General features: G+C 34.8%; 1 protein-coding gene and 1 long non-coding RNA gene across 3 annotated transcripts in view; one reads left to right on the plus strand and one right to left on the minus strand.

Annotated features, from left to right (window-relative positions):
• Nucleotides 1–2564, plus strand: part of LOC127510050 (galactose-specific lectin nattectin-like) — a 97820-nt gene extending 95256 nt beyond the window's left edge. The window contains exons 6-7 of one of the 2 annotated variants that reach the window (XM_051889562.1): nt 1676–1787; nt 2049–2564. In XM_051889562.1, coding sequence (XP_051745522.1) covers nt 1676–1787; nt 2049–2107 — 171 coding nt within the window. In that variant the 3' untranslated portion in view covers nt 2108–2564. The remainder of the gene's footprint in view (nt 1–1675; nt 1788–2048) is intronic. The other variant, XM_051889561.1, reaches the window with a different exon arrangement.
• Nucleotides 2565–2708: 144 nt separating this feature from the next.
• On the minus strand, nt 2709–6526 carry LOC127510090 (uncharacterized). The gene is made up of 3 exons (XR_007929474.1): nt 5871–6526; nt 5501–5629; nt 2709–5389 (listed from the first exon to the last, which is right to left on the minus strand). It is a non-coding gene; the product is annotated as an uncharacterized LOC127510090 (long non-coding RNA).
• Nucleotides 6527–12989: the final 6463 nt, after the last annotated feature.

Consider the following 12989-nt stretch of genomic DNA (forward strand, 5'->3'; position numbering starts at 1 on the left):
CAACTTGTTCCTCAGTTTAAAAACAAAAAATATGTTGACAGTAAAGAAATTACAATGGAGCTCCAGGATGTGAACATACATCCCTGTGATAATACTGAAACATCATAATGGTTTGGAAATACAGACATAACACACTTCATGTTATCATGAGAGGATCACTTAACTTTATCTATGTGAAGTTATATCTAATCTATATACAGTATAACCAGAACCTTTTCTAGAAAAGTAGTCCCACCTCAAATGGCAGATTTTAGATTTCACGGGTAAAATAATAAACAAAAAATAAACAGCACAGTGAGTAAACATTATTTCGATGGTAACTGAAGGCATGTCACAGATTTTGGAATGTTAATTTAAAATAACATGTTCTTTGTGTTTGCTCATGTCTCTGAGTCTACAGAAATTCTGTTTGGCCAATCATGGGAACCTTGCTTCTGTACACAGCCATGAGGAGTACATTTTCATAAAGAACCTGGTTAGACGCACAACTCATGCCACAACACGTGCCTGGATCGGAGGCAGTGATGCTGCTGAGGTAACATTTTTCAAAATGCACAAACATAGACGTGTTTTTATTATTTATTTTTGGTCCTCAGTGAAAAAATGATTAAGTTATTGGTAGCACATCCTCATTGGAGTATATTGCTGGTTTGAAACCCGCCACAGGGTGTCCGGTAAGAGACTTGGTCAAAGATGGTTGAAATATAGGAGTGACCTGTTTATTTGTCACCACAACAACTCAGTTATTAGCAAAGGTTGAACAGTTGTCTTAGATGGGTGTATTCAGTATGTGTGTATAAAACAGAAAATACAGAGTAAATATATACATGATAATAACATTATATGTTCTAAACAGAAATACACATGATAATTTGTTCTATGTATCAGCGGTGCTCGGTCTGGACATGTTCTGCGCGCATGCGTAATAAGTTGTTTACAACTCGAAAACGAGCACTTAGACAAGTAAACTGCACCCAAATACAAACAAAATATACAAAAACAACATCAGTATAAGCAAGTATGAATAAAGGTAACATATATACAGCATAACATTGTGTTAAAGACACAATAATCTCTTATCATTGGCCATAATAAACTGACGCACTTTATGACAGCAAATAGAATAGACATCTAGGTCAAGCATAACACACAAGCGATCGCTACAGAGATCAGATATAATACACTTACTGTGAACAGACGCACAACACCCGAACAATGATAATAAACAATAATAAAACTATATATGATATGCAGCGGAAAAGTGCAGCATCTGAGCTGATTGGCTGCTGTGCTAACAGAGGGAGATTTAAATTAAGATGCATATTATTCTTATGAATATAATGGCCTTTTAACACTCAGAATAGTTAGTTTAGTGCAGTGGCAACCATGAGATGGGCACCACTGATGTCATACTCGAGTGTTTGTATCGTGAAACTCGATGTGAAATAGTATGGCTGATAGAGATAACTGAATGATTTAGCCCTTTCTTACATAGTTTTCACATATTCTTTACTGATACCCCTTTCTGTGAAATAATTTGTTCATTTCTGTTTAGATTTCTGACATGTTTAAAGTGGGGTAACGGTTCATGAGGAATCATCTTTTAGATAATTAAAATTAAGCTATGTAAGCTGTGGACATAAACACACTGTCGTTTTTTCTCTTCTGTTCACAGGAGGGAGTTTGGCTCTGGAGTGATGGAACCCAAATGATCTATCAAATATGGTCGCCTGGAAATCCCAATAATTATCTTGGAAAAGAGCACTGCCTTGAGATGAACTATGGCAGTAAGTGACTGCTGTTAATGCTCATGAAATAACCAATGTTGAGATGTCATACTGTATATCCAGAAGCTAGAAAAAACATTTTCATCACAATGAAAAATATTTTGTGAACATTCATCACAAAACATTGTTGCTGATTGTTTTCTAGACATCAAATACTAATATTTCTGTGTCTAGCATACTAAATAAACTTAATAAACATTATTTAGTTTTTTTATAATACACAAATGATAAAAACAACTATTTTTTTCTGTCTTGCAACAGATGGCAACTGGAATGATGGCAACTGTTCTGTAAAGAAGCCCTTTGTGTGTGCGAAATGAACCAGCATGTGAAGAATCAGTGTAGAAGAAACAAGCTACTTTGATTCATTTCCATTAGAAATGTTCAATGGAGGCTAATAAATGTTAAAGGTTACTTTTTTTTTTTTTTTTTTTGTGAAAGAAGTTAAACATCATTTTATAATCATCACTCAACGGTCTCTCTTTTCACACAAACACAACTTAGTAAATGGCTACCAACAGTAAAACAACAACCACAAACAAAAAAACATGCAGATTAGAAATAAATAATTAATTAAAAAAGTAAAATGATTACGTGAAAAAGTTATATTAATGGCACTCTTATTTTGTGTCTCACCACCAGATCATTATCCTGTACCTTCATTAAGTGTCAAGCATTTACCCCACTTTCTCCTAAACCAAATAGTCTATATGATATTTTTTCATATGCTGCAACTTTCCCCAATTCTGTAACAGGGGCGGAGCTATGATTGACAGCTTGCCCACCCTGTCAGATCCAGGGAAATAAATTATTATTTTTTTTAATATAACAATTTTCTAACGTTTAATATTTCTTCAGTTATTTTAAATGTGATTTGTCATGCATAAGAACTCTATTCTAATATTAATAAGAATATGCTAATTCTTTTTTTTTTTTTTTTTACACTTAAGTGGGATTTTATTGAACTAATGATAAAAACTAAAATTATCTCTCACAGCCTCATTTTCATTCACATCATCTTAAATGGGCAACGGTAAATGGCACAAGGAATACTGCTAGAGAGGAAGGGTTATTTTTTTTTAATTCAAAGAACCATAACATACAGTGTTGTATCAAGGATCAATATCAAAAAGGAAAAAGATAAAAAGACAAATTACAACAAATAGGGGGAAGTAAGTTTAAGTAAGTATAACGCAAAAATTGAAAATATATATATATATTATATATATATATACATATATATATATACATACATAGATAAAAAAATCTATCAATCTGATGCCTTGGAAAGAATGGTGGGGAGACCATTTTTGGTGTTGCAAAATTTGTCTTAATGTGTAACTATGATACCCAAAAACTCCCTGTCAAGCTCTCTAACTTTCACCAAAAGGTTCTTCTGGCACGGACTCTTATTTACAAACATAACTTTTCTCCCCACCGGTGTTACATATGGAACAATAGGAATATTTTATTTAAGAATAAATCTTTGTTCTATAATCAGTGGTTCAGTAACGGAATATTTCATGTTAGTCAGCTCTTTAGCAAGGATGGTCTGCTTTTTAGGTATGCAGAATTTCTTTTAGAATATAATATACCTGTAACTCCTAAAGAGTTTGCAGCTGTTATGGATGCTATTCCATCTGGCATATGCATTCTTTTCAAAAATATCACTCTATCTTTAGGAACAGTTCCCTTTCCTGAACCTGTCAACACACCTATTGGTGAAATATGTTTCATGGGGAAAAAAGGAAGTAATTATAAAATAAGAACTTTATTTCTTGAGAACAGTGTCTGTGCCCCCCCTGCAGTCTCATATTGGAACAACCTTTTTGATAATTTAAATTAGAAAAATACATGGTCCATTCAACAAAGATTTTTCCTCACTAACAAAATAAAAGAAATAACTATTAAATTACTCCATAATATTTACTCTGTCATTTTCTTGAGAAAAAAATTGGATGTGATTTTGACACTCAATGTTCCTTTTTGTCAGATGATGCTGAAAACCTTTTTCATTTGTTTTGGTCGTGCAACTATACTTTTCAGCTCTGGAAAGATTTTAGTTATTTTATTTCAAGTACTATCCTTACAAGGTTTTTTAATGAATCCTAAATCTGTTATTTTTATTTATTTATTTATTTATTTATTTTTAAGCGGATTCAAATGTTTGCTTTATTATAAACCTAATTCTCTTTCTATGTAGATTTTATATTCATAAATGTAAATTTTTGAATTAAAAACCTATTTTTGTAGATAAAAAGTAAAACATTATTTACTTACAATTTCACTCTCGCTTAACAAAAAAAGCTCTCAAAATGTGCAATTTGCATGGCCTACAAATTCTTTACTGTATTTAATGTGTAATTTTTATTAATTTGTGTAAGACCCTGTTTTTTTTCTTTTTTCCCCTTTCCTTTTTCTTTTTCTGCTTTGAACTATGGTATTGGTTGTTCATGTTTTTTTTTATTATTATTCTATTGGTGTTACTCTAATTATTGTTATGTTCTAATTTTGGTTAATTTAAGTTGTTATATTTTTAACTCTACTAATCTGATGCACAGTTTTATCTTTAAAGATATTATTTTTTATTACGAAAACCCAAACTGTGATCTTTTGAATATGTTGTTAATTTCTTTATTTTAAATGCAAAAATTTTCATCCACAAGCAAAAGTGGCTTAAATCTCCTTTATGTTTTCCTTTTTTTCTTGTTGAATTTAACTCTCGTTTCATCCCTCAGGCTTATAAATAACAAATAAATAAATAAAATAAAAATAAATAAATTTTTGATGCATTATGATGAACTATTCAAATATATGTTCAAATATATATATTCAAACCCATGATATTTGTTTTTGTTGTTGTTGTTGTCATTATTATTGTTCATTGTTAAAGATACAACCATGGTATTTTCCCTGATCTTGTATGCAATTATAAGTTCTGCAATAAAAAGATATGAGTGACAGGTGCACTAACACCTCACAGCACCAGTAACTCCACAACCCTACCTAGTGCGGTTTTCCTCAGTGTTAGTAATGTCTGCACAGAGGAGATGTCGGAGAGCTGCTCGAAGATCTCATCTTTGGAGAAGACTGTTGATTTTATACTCGAAAAATGTAAGTATCACTACTTACCCCAGAATGAATTGCATTGCTAGCACACCCCAACAGAATAATAATGATAAATTCTGACCAATACTTAATTATATTACTTTTTTACTGAAAATTATGTTTTAGTAAAACAAGCAAAATGCAATTTGTTTTGTCATTTGTCACAGCTATGCATGAACACACACTAGACAAATGCAGCCAAGGGGAAAACATCTCAATTTACAGTCAAGCAATGAATTAATGCATGAATTAATGAAATGATTATATAATTTATTTTGATGAAACAGCTGACCACCATGAACACCTTCGCCTGTCTTTGCCGTCCATCATGTCCCTCATTGCTGCTCTTCTCAATGGGGACATCGTTGATCCAGGGGATGAGGAAGACCATGATGAATCCCACAACCTTGAAGCAAGAGTGGGAGAAGATGTGTGGGACAATCTGGCTGCTGCTGTGTCTGCTCCAAACATTCATGTGCTCTCCATGAGCATGACTAAATAAACAGATTAAAACATTTTACAATTCATGTCAGAATTCTGTTTCTTGCCATATTTCATTTAATATTTTTACAATTACATGCTAATTTTTGTTGTAGCTTCATTACTTTTGTACTGTAATGGGCTAATCCACTGAGCTGGTAAGCAGAAGGTTTCTGGTTCGATCTCTGCAGCGTCTCCACCAGTGTGTCCTTGATCAAGACACTTTACTCCAAGTTACTCCATGGGGATCATCCCTGTAATAAGAGCACTGTAAGTCACTTTGGATAAAAGCACCTGCCCAATGCAAATAAATGTAAATGTGACTTTTTTGAAAGTTTCCCGGGCACAAATGCCCAAAGCTGCTTATTTCTTAAAGTTTACTTTTTCAAAGTACTACTCTAATATAAACGCATACATACATTTGATACAGTTTCTATTTGGGGGCATAAAGGGTTTGTTCACCCAAACATATAAATTCAGTCATTATTTACTCACCTTCACGCTGTTCAATCCCTGAAAAGGTGACTTTGGTCAAGTTTGTCCAGCTAGTTTCTGTTCATACAATATCAGTAAATGGAGCCTGACTTCCAGAAGATTCATGACATTATTTGATGATGCTTTTGAAGCTCCATTGTATGAACAGAAACCATCAGAACCAAGTGGACCAAAATCACATCCTCAATGTCCTTTGGTCTTTGTCTAGATACTCTTGCTGGCTCTGGACTCACTGAGGATGAAGAGACCACAGCACCATCAGTCCAGATGAGGCAGTAAGGGCAGGAGGAGTAATGGAGGGTCTCATCCATTACACTGAACCATTTCCAGGATCTGCTGTGGCTCTCCATTCTCACTGCTCACACCAGTCTGAGGACATTTCACATCCTACAAAAATGCACAAACATAATACAAAAGCAGTCATTTTAACAGCACAATGTCATTTGTTCCCTGTATTAGAAATAACAAAATGATCTTACTTTCTATTTTTGGTGGTTAACAGTAACTCGTGAAAAACCAATCCCCATGTTGGGCGAACCTTTCGAACACATTATAGTTGACTGTGTGGGGCCTTTACCAAAGTCAAAATCTGGTAACCAGATTCTTACGATCATGTGCACCACTACCAGGTACCCAGAGGCTATTCCTCTGCGCAAAATTACAGTAAAAGCAGTTGTTAAAAATGTAACAAAGTTTTTCTCTACTTTTGGTTTATTAAAGTTTGAGTTATGGAGGACGCTTGACCTGGAGGGTTTTTTTGGAGTCTGATACACCATTATTATCTGCCAGGCTATCAATCTCTGAAACTCTTGTGAATTTGTCGAATTTTATAGCTCATCCTAGCACTGATCAAGGGCAGGATGTTGTTGAGCTGCTTAACAAATTTTCTTCCATCTTAGGCGATGCTCCCACACTAACAAATGTGCTACAACATGACATTAAAGTAAGTAATATACAGCCCATTAAAAAACACCAAAAGTTGGTCAATTTAGTGCTTGCTGATGTTCCCAACTGTAGTGCCTTTCTTGATGATTTGACTGTGTTTAAGTGTCTAGAGAAAGCATCCTTGACCTTAAACCTCGCTAAATGTGAGATTGGCAACTGAAAAGCAACAAAAGCAACTGTGACCTATTTAGGTAAACAAGTAGGACAAGGACAAGTATGACCAGTTACAGCAAAAATTACAGCAATAAGTGAATTTCCAGGGCCAAAAACCAGACGCGAGTTGTGTAAGTTTCTGGGTATGGCTGGTTATTATCAGTGTTTTTGCCAGAATTTTTCTTCAGTGGCTGTTCTGTTAACCGCTCTACTTACCCCTTCGAAAGCTTTTGTATGGTCATCTGATTGTCAGACAGCATTTGATAACATTAAAATTTTGTTGTGTAGCGAGCCATTGTTATCCGACCCAGACTTTTCCATGGCGTTCAAGTTGGAGGTCAGTGTAAGTGAAGTAGGAGCTGGTGCTGTACTTTTACAGGAGGATAAGGACGGGATCATCCTATTTGCTACTTCTCTAAAAAGTTCAATAAAAGCCAACATAACTATTCAACAATAGAGAATGTTGGTACTTCAACATATCGAAGTATATGTTGGTTCCTCTACTCTTCCTGTAGTTGTCTACAGAGATCATAACCCACTGACTTTTCTCCTACGCATGAATAACTAGAACCAGAGGTTGATGAAATGGTCCCTCATCATCCAAAATTATAACCTGGAAATAAAATATAAAAAAGGTGTGGATATGTGGTGGCAGATGCTCTATCCCGGGTTTAATGAGGTATGAGTTATTTGGTAACAGTTTGGTTCTTATATTAGGTATAGATGTTTGTTTTTAAGGGTGGGGGTGTTACGTCTGTGGTGTATTTTGGTTGTTTCTCTTGCTCCTTTATTTCATTCTTGACTGTCATAATTCTTAGGTTCACGATTGGTTAGCTATCATGTCAATCATCATTATTCAACATGTCTGTAAATATTTATTTCTTGATTTACTGTTGTCACGGCCAGCTCGTTCTTGACCGCCACATAAAGAGGATCACACAAACAAATGAGTTCTTTAAATTGCCATGTTGTTTATTACAAAATAATCTGTTCCAAACAAAATAGCACAATGTCTAGGGAATTAAATAAACAAAAGAAAATAAGAATCCAATGGGTAAGAAAGGTTGGGAAGAACAAATTGAAAACAAGTTGGAGCAAATGACTTCTCTGGAGAAACACGTTCTACCAGAGGAAGTACCGTTGAGTAGATCAGCCAGATATTTATACTCTCCACCCATAAATTATCCAATTTGACATTTACGTCACATCCAGGCGCCACACTGCCACCACCAGGTGACGAAGGAAAAGACAGTGTCGTAACACTGTTTTCCTGTAAAAACCACTGGGTGTATTATCTTTATGATAATGAAATACTAAAAAGCATTAATTACAATCTGTCTCTGCCTGATTCATCTCACCACACAAGTTATCATTAACTGAACTTGTTTCTTTTATTTTATTATTTTCTTTATTTATCTAAATTTATTAATTATTATTTACATACTTTTACATACTCTAGACAACATTAATAGGGAGATGTAACAGCAGGGTTAACACCTGAGCAGGGTTTCATAACCCCGGGTAAAAAGCAGTGCTAACCCCGCTTTTAAATTACAAGTGTTAAACATTATATTACCTGGGGTTAAAAGTGGTGTTTAGAACGATGACAACCCGGGGTTAAGCGCAGTGTGAAAAGCCCTTTGTTGTAGTAGCACTAATAGGGCTATTGACTCTGTGCCCACCCTTGCTCTGCACAAGACAACTGATTAAGAAGCACATTAAGAAGGCAAGAAATGTCACAAATCAAGTCCTGTCGAGACACACCTGTAACTGAAAACCATTGCTGATGACTACCTCGTGAATCTGATGAGGAAATGCCATGAGTGTGCCAAGCTGTCATCAAAGCTAAATGTAGCTAATTTGCACCATCTGAAATATAAAACATATTCTATGTTGTTTATAACTTTTTTTTTTTTTTTTTTTTTTAGTTTACTACATAATTCCATATTTGTTCTTTCATAATTTGGATGTCTTTAGTATTAATGTACAATGTTAAAAACAATAAAGAAAGAAAACCGTTGAAGGATAAGGTACCTTTCTGAAAATTAACCATGGTTTTACTACGAATAAAACCCAAAATACGTGGTTATTGTAGTTATTCCATGGAAAGCACAAAATAACCATAGTTTTGCTACAAAATCCATAGTTTAAATATGGTATTTTTGTGGTTATATAAAATACACCAAAAAACCATGGATTTATGCTTTGTTTCATCATCACTGTCAATTATGTTAACCAGAGAGGCGCGCGCTGTGCCATGCTGTATAGCCAAGTCTCACGGAGAGTGTTTCAAATATTACACCTCAAAAAGGAATAGTTTTAGAAATAATTTACAGATACATTATTTTACACCCTGATGAAGATGCATTTCTTTTCTGCTAATCATTGGGAGAGATGATCTGGTCAAATATTAATTTATATCAGTTTTAATGGTCAGCTTATTAATTTCCAGGTAATACATTTGTCTGTATGCTAAAGTCGACTGAAATATGAGAGCTTTTTGTGAGGAACAGAGTTGAGTCACTGAAGTTGTAAGTCATTAATTGCAGAAAACCATTACATTAAATATTGTGATGAGAAATAGATTAGGTTTTACATGACCTTTTCCAGATGTTTAAATTATTGTTGAATATATTAAATGTATTAATTAAATAATATATTATATATAATGCAAGCATTTTTTCTGTGATTTCAGATTCTTCATTTGAGTTGAATCATGTCTAACATCAGTGTGTCGTGTGATTCAGAGATTCAGACAGCAGTGGGGTTTGTGTATGTGAAGTATAGTGTGAGTTTGGTCTTTTATATCACTGTATTTGTACATTAAGCCATGTTAAGTGTTTTATATGTCCCCACGGCGGGGCACATAATCCTGGAGTATGTCGTATGAGGGAAACCCCAGTACTGCAGCACAGACGATATAAAGTTTGGGAAACTAAACAGCCGAGAGCAATATATCCTGTCTTCCAAATGTAATATTTGATCTGTATTATAGCATCAGAGGGAACAACGTTACAATCCCGATTGCAGTAGAGAAAGCTGCTTTCGTGTAGGCTATAGGGAAAGTAATCGTTAAGACATTTAATTAAATGTAAACACAGCTTTATTGTCTTTTATCAGCTTTTACACATGCATACTGGCCCTGATAATCATCACACATACTTTTTGTTTGGTCCATATCTGTAAATCCATTTTTGTTAATGAATGACTCTCTCTACCCGTTAGTCTAGTGTTCATCTACAAACGCTAGCGGCACCTGCTGGTAAGGCAGATGGAGATCATGTGTCAGTGCTCTACTGCTATTCCTGCAGTTCCCAGATGTCCAATGATGAATTTTCTGTCGAATTTGAACCACTAAATTTGTGGTTAAACTTTTTTTTCAATTAGTGCAATTCAACAAGCTTTTTTATTTCAAAAACATTTGGCATTAATTAACTTCCATATGTCAATGTTATAAACAAAAATGCAGTTAATTTAAAGAAAAAAAAAAAAAGATACCTCTTTAAACAAATGGTGCTTTATTCAGACACAGACATCAAGAATCAGCACACGAATCTCAACAATGGTGACATGCTTCATACCGCAATGCATGCTGGGAGCCACCATATTATAAAACTCATGACTCCCAGCATGCACTGTGGCATAATTACCACAATGTAGTGAAAAATCTAAATTCATAATGTCTGATCTGTGGCATCAAAATAGTGTTAGTGAAAATATATTAATACGAAATAGCTACTTTTAGTCAGTTATCAGATTAATCAATAATTTTTCTTTATAATAACTGTCATCTGATAATCTCTCTTTATGGCTTCTTTTGCAACAAATTATGTTTTGTTAAACACTGCTACAAAGATCACAAACTGACATAAAAAGTCAAGAGTCAAACTGGCCAACTAAACAAACACAGATCACCATAATGGTGACCAAAGATTTTCAATAAAACATTAGCATCTAAACCTAATTAATTAACCTAGTTAATTCTCAAGAAAAACTGTAGACGAATTACAGAAATAAAGTCAGTCTGGTTTGTAACAAGAGAGATTTAATGTCTTTTCAGTTGATTTCATCTAAGGCCAGGGCCAGCCCGCCGCATAGGCAGAATAGGGAAATGCTAGGGGTGCCACTCATCCATAGGGGCACCAAAATTATTATTTATTTATTTTAATAATAATACTGTTAATAATACTATTTAAAGCTGCAGTCTGTAACTTTTTTGGGTTAAAAATGATCTAAAATAAATTTTTGAGCAAGTACAAAACCAGCCAGTTTTCAAAACAATCTCCTTATCTTAGCCTGATTCACAACGGTGAGCTTGTAATAATGTTTTATAATTAAATCAGTACTGGTGGATTTTCACGGGAAATTTGAGCATGCAGCCGTTCGTCTTTGCGTCATTACGCCACGTCTGAAAACAGAAAGAACGAGTCTCAGCTAGTAGGCTATTTGTGAGGATGCTGCTGGTAGTGGATCATTTATAGCCTTCTCTCACAGCAGCTGAAATAATTAAACATATCATTCTGAAGGCGGATTGTAATCCTGAAAGGTTCAAATGACAATCATCAGTGACAACTAGAGATTCACCTGTAGTCAACCAATCTTCACCCATCTTCCCCGCCGAGTAAGTGTAGACACGGGGGAAGTTACATGATTGTGACGGATGACTGAATTCACATGATCCATGATAAATTAACATTAGGGCCTATAGTCCTATAGATATGTCAAAAAGACTGAAGCCCTTTGATGCAGGGATGAAAAAGAAGAGGAAGTAAACGATAAAGAAAGAGGTAAATTGATGTGATGTACTGAATGAACGGTTTATCTAATTGTGTAAAAGGCCTAGTAGTAACGTTCACTAATAAATGCTAAGTTCACAATTTTTTTTTTTTTTTTTTCCTTAAACCTTATGCAAACAGCTGTTCGCTTAAAGGTACAATTTGTAGGATTTCTGTCCGCTAAAGGTCTATTCAAAACAAAGGCGTATCTTGATGGCGCCAAGTTTGAGCGCGGAATCTTGGGACATGTGGGACATGTTTACCTCAACGGCCGGTGGAAAAGAATAGGGATAGGACTCGGGAAAAAATCATGTTCATGGATGCGATTATTAACGTTACTGTAGTATGAAGCAGAGCAGGACCGAGTGTTGTGGGAGCTGAACAAGGCCGCTGGAGCGATTGCGCAACACACGCTTCACGAGCAGCGGAACTTTTATTATGACACAGTCGCCAGCGCCACTTCTGCTTTTCCGGTCATGAGTATGAGGTAACACAGCTCTGTTTATCATATATATTTGAGTGTGCCGAAAATGATGTTATAACGTTACTCTGTGTGTTCGCTCGGTGGCTGCTGTGAGACACTTGTTTGAGACACACTGCAGAAAGATAGATCGATTTTAGAATATCATGTTAAATACTGGATGGCTTGTGTTGATAAATCGTGTTGTATGATGGAGTAAATTCTGTATTACTGTTACTAAAAATAAAGCTGCATCTGATTATACTATGTTAGCTACCTGACAAAATAGTGTTTTTCTCTGAGGCATGGTAAAGTATGGTACTCGCAAAACATCAAGAAAATTAGATTTAAACAATAAGACTAAACGTGTTGAGCTATATAACAACAATTAGTTTTCTGTCTATAAATATATCAAAACAGTTGTTCCATTGTCTATTAAAAAACGTCTTTGGTGTTTCCATGGTTTCTACAAAATAAACCCGGAAACCGAGGGTAACGTGGGTATGACGCAATTGACAGGCGACTCCTCACACGTCCCGCAGCCTTGGTTAAAATTGCAATTTTCTCATGATTTACAAATAGTTGCAAAGATTTGGGATATTGTAAGTACTCAAGTGAACAAAATATATAACACTGGCCTAGTGGTTTTTGGATATTTTACTGCAAAAATAATACATATTGCACCTTTAAGGTCATGTCAGTTTTTTAATCGCTTGTAATATCACTTTTTTATTAATGTTTTTACTCTACAGTTGTGCAGTTTTGAGGGGCATTTATGGTATTTTA

Source organism: Ctenopharyngodon idella, chromosome 3 (genome assembly GCF_019924925.1).
Source record: "Ctenopharyngodon idella isolate HZGC_01 chromosome 3, HZGC01, whole genome shotgun sequence".
NCBI classification, from domain to species: domain Eukaryota; kingdom Metazoa; phylum Chordata; class Actinopteri; order Cypriniformes; family Xenocyprididae; genus Ctenopharyngodon; species Ctenopharyngodon idella.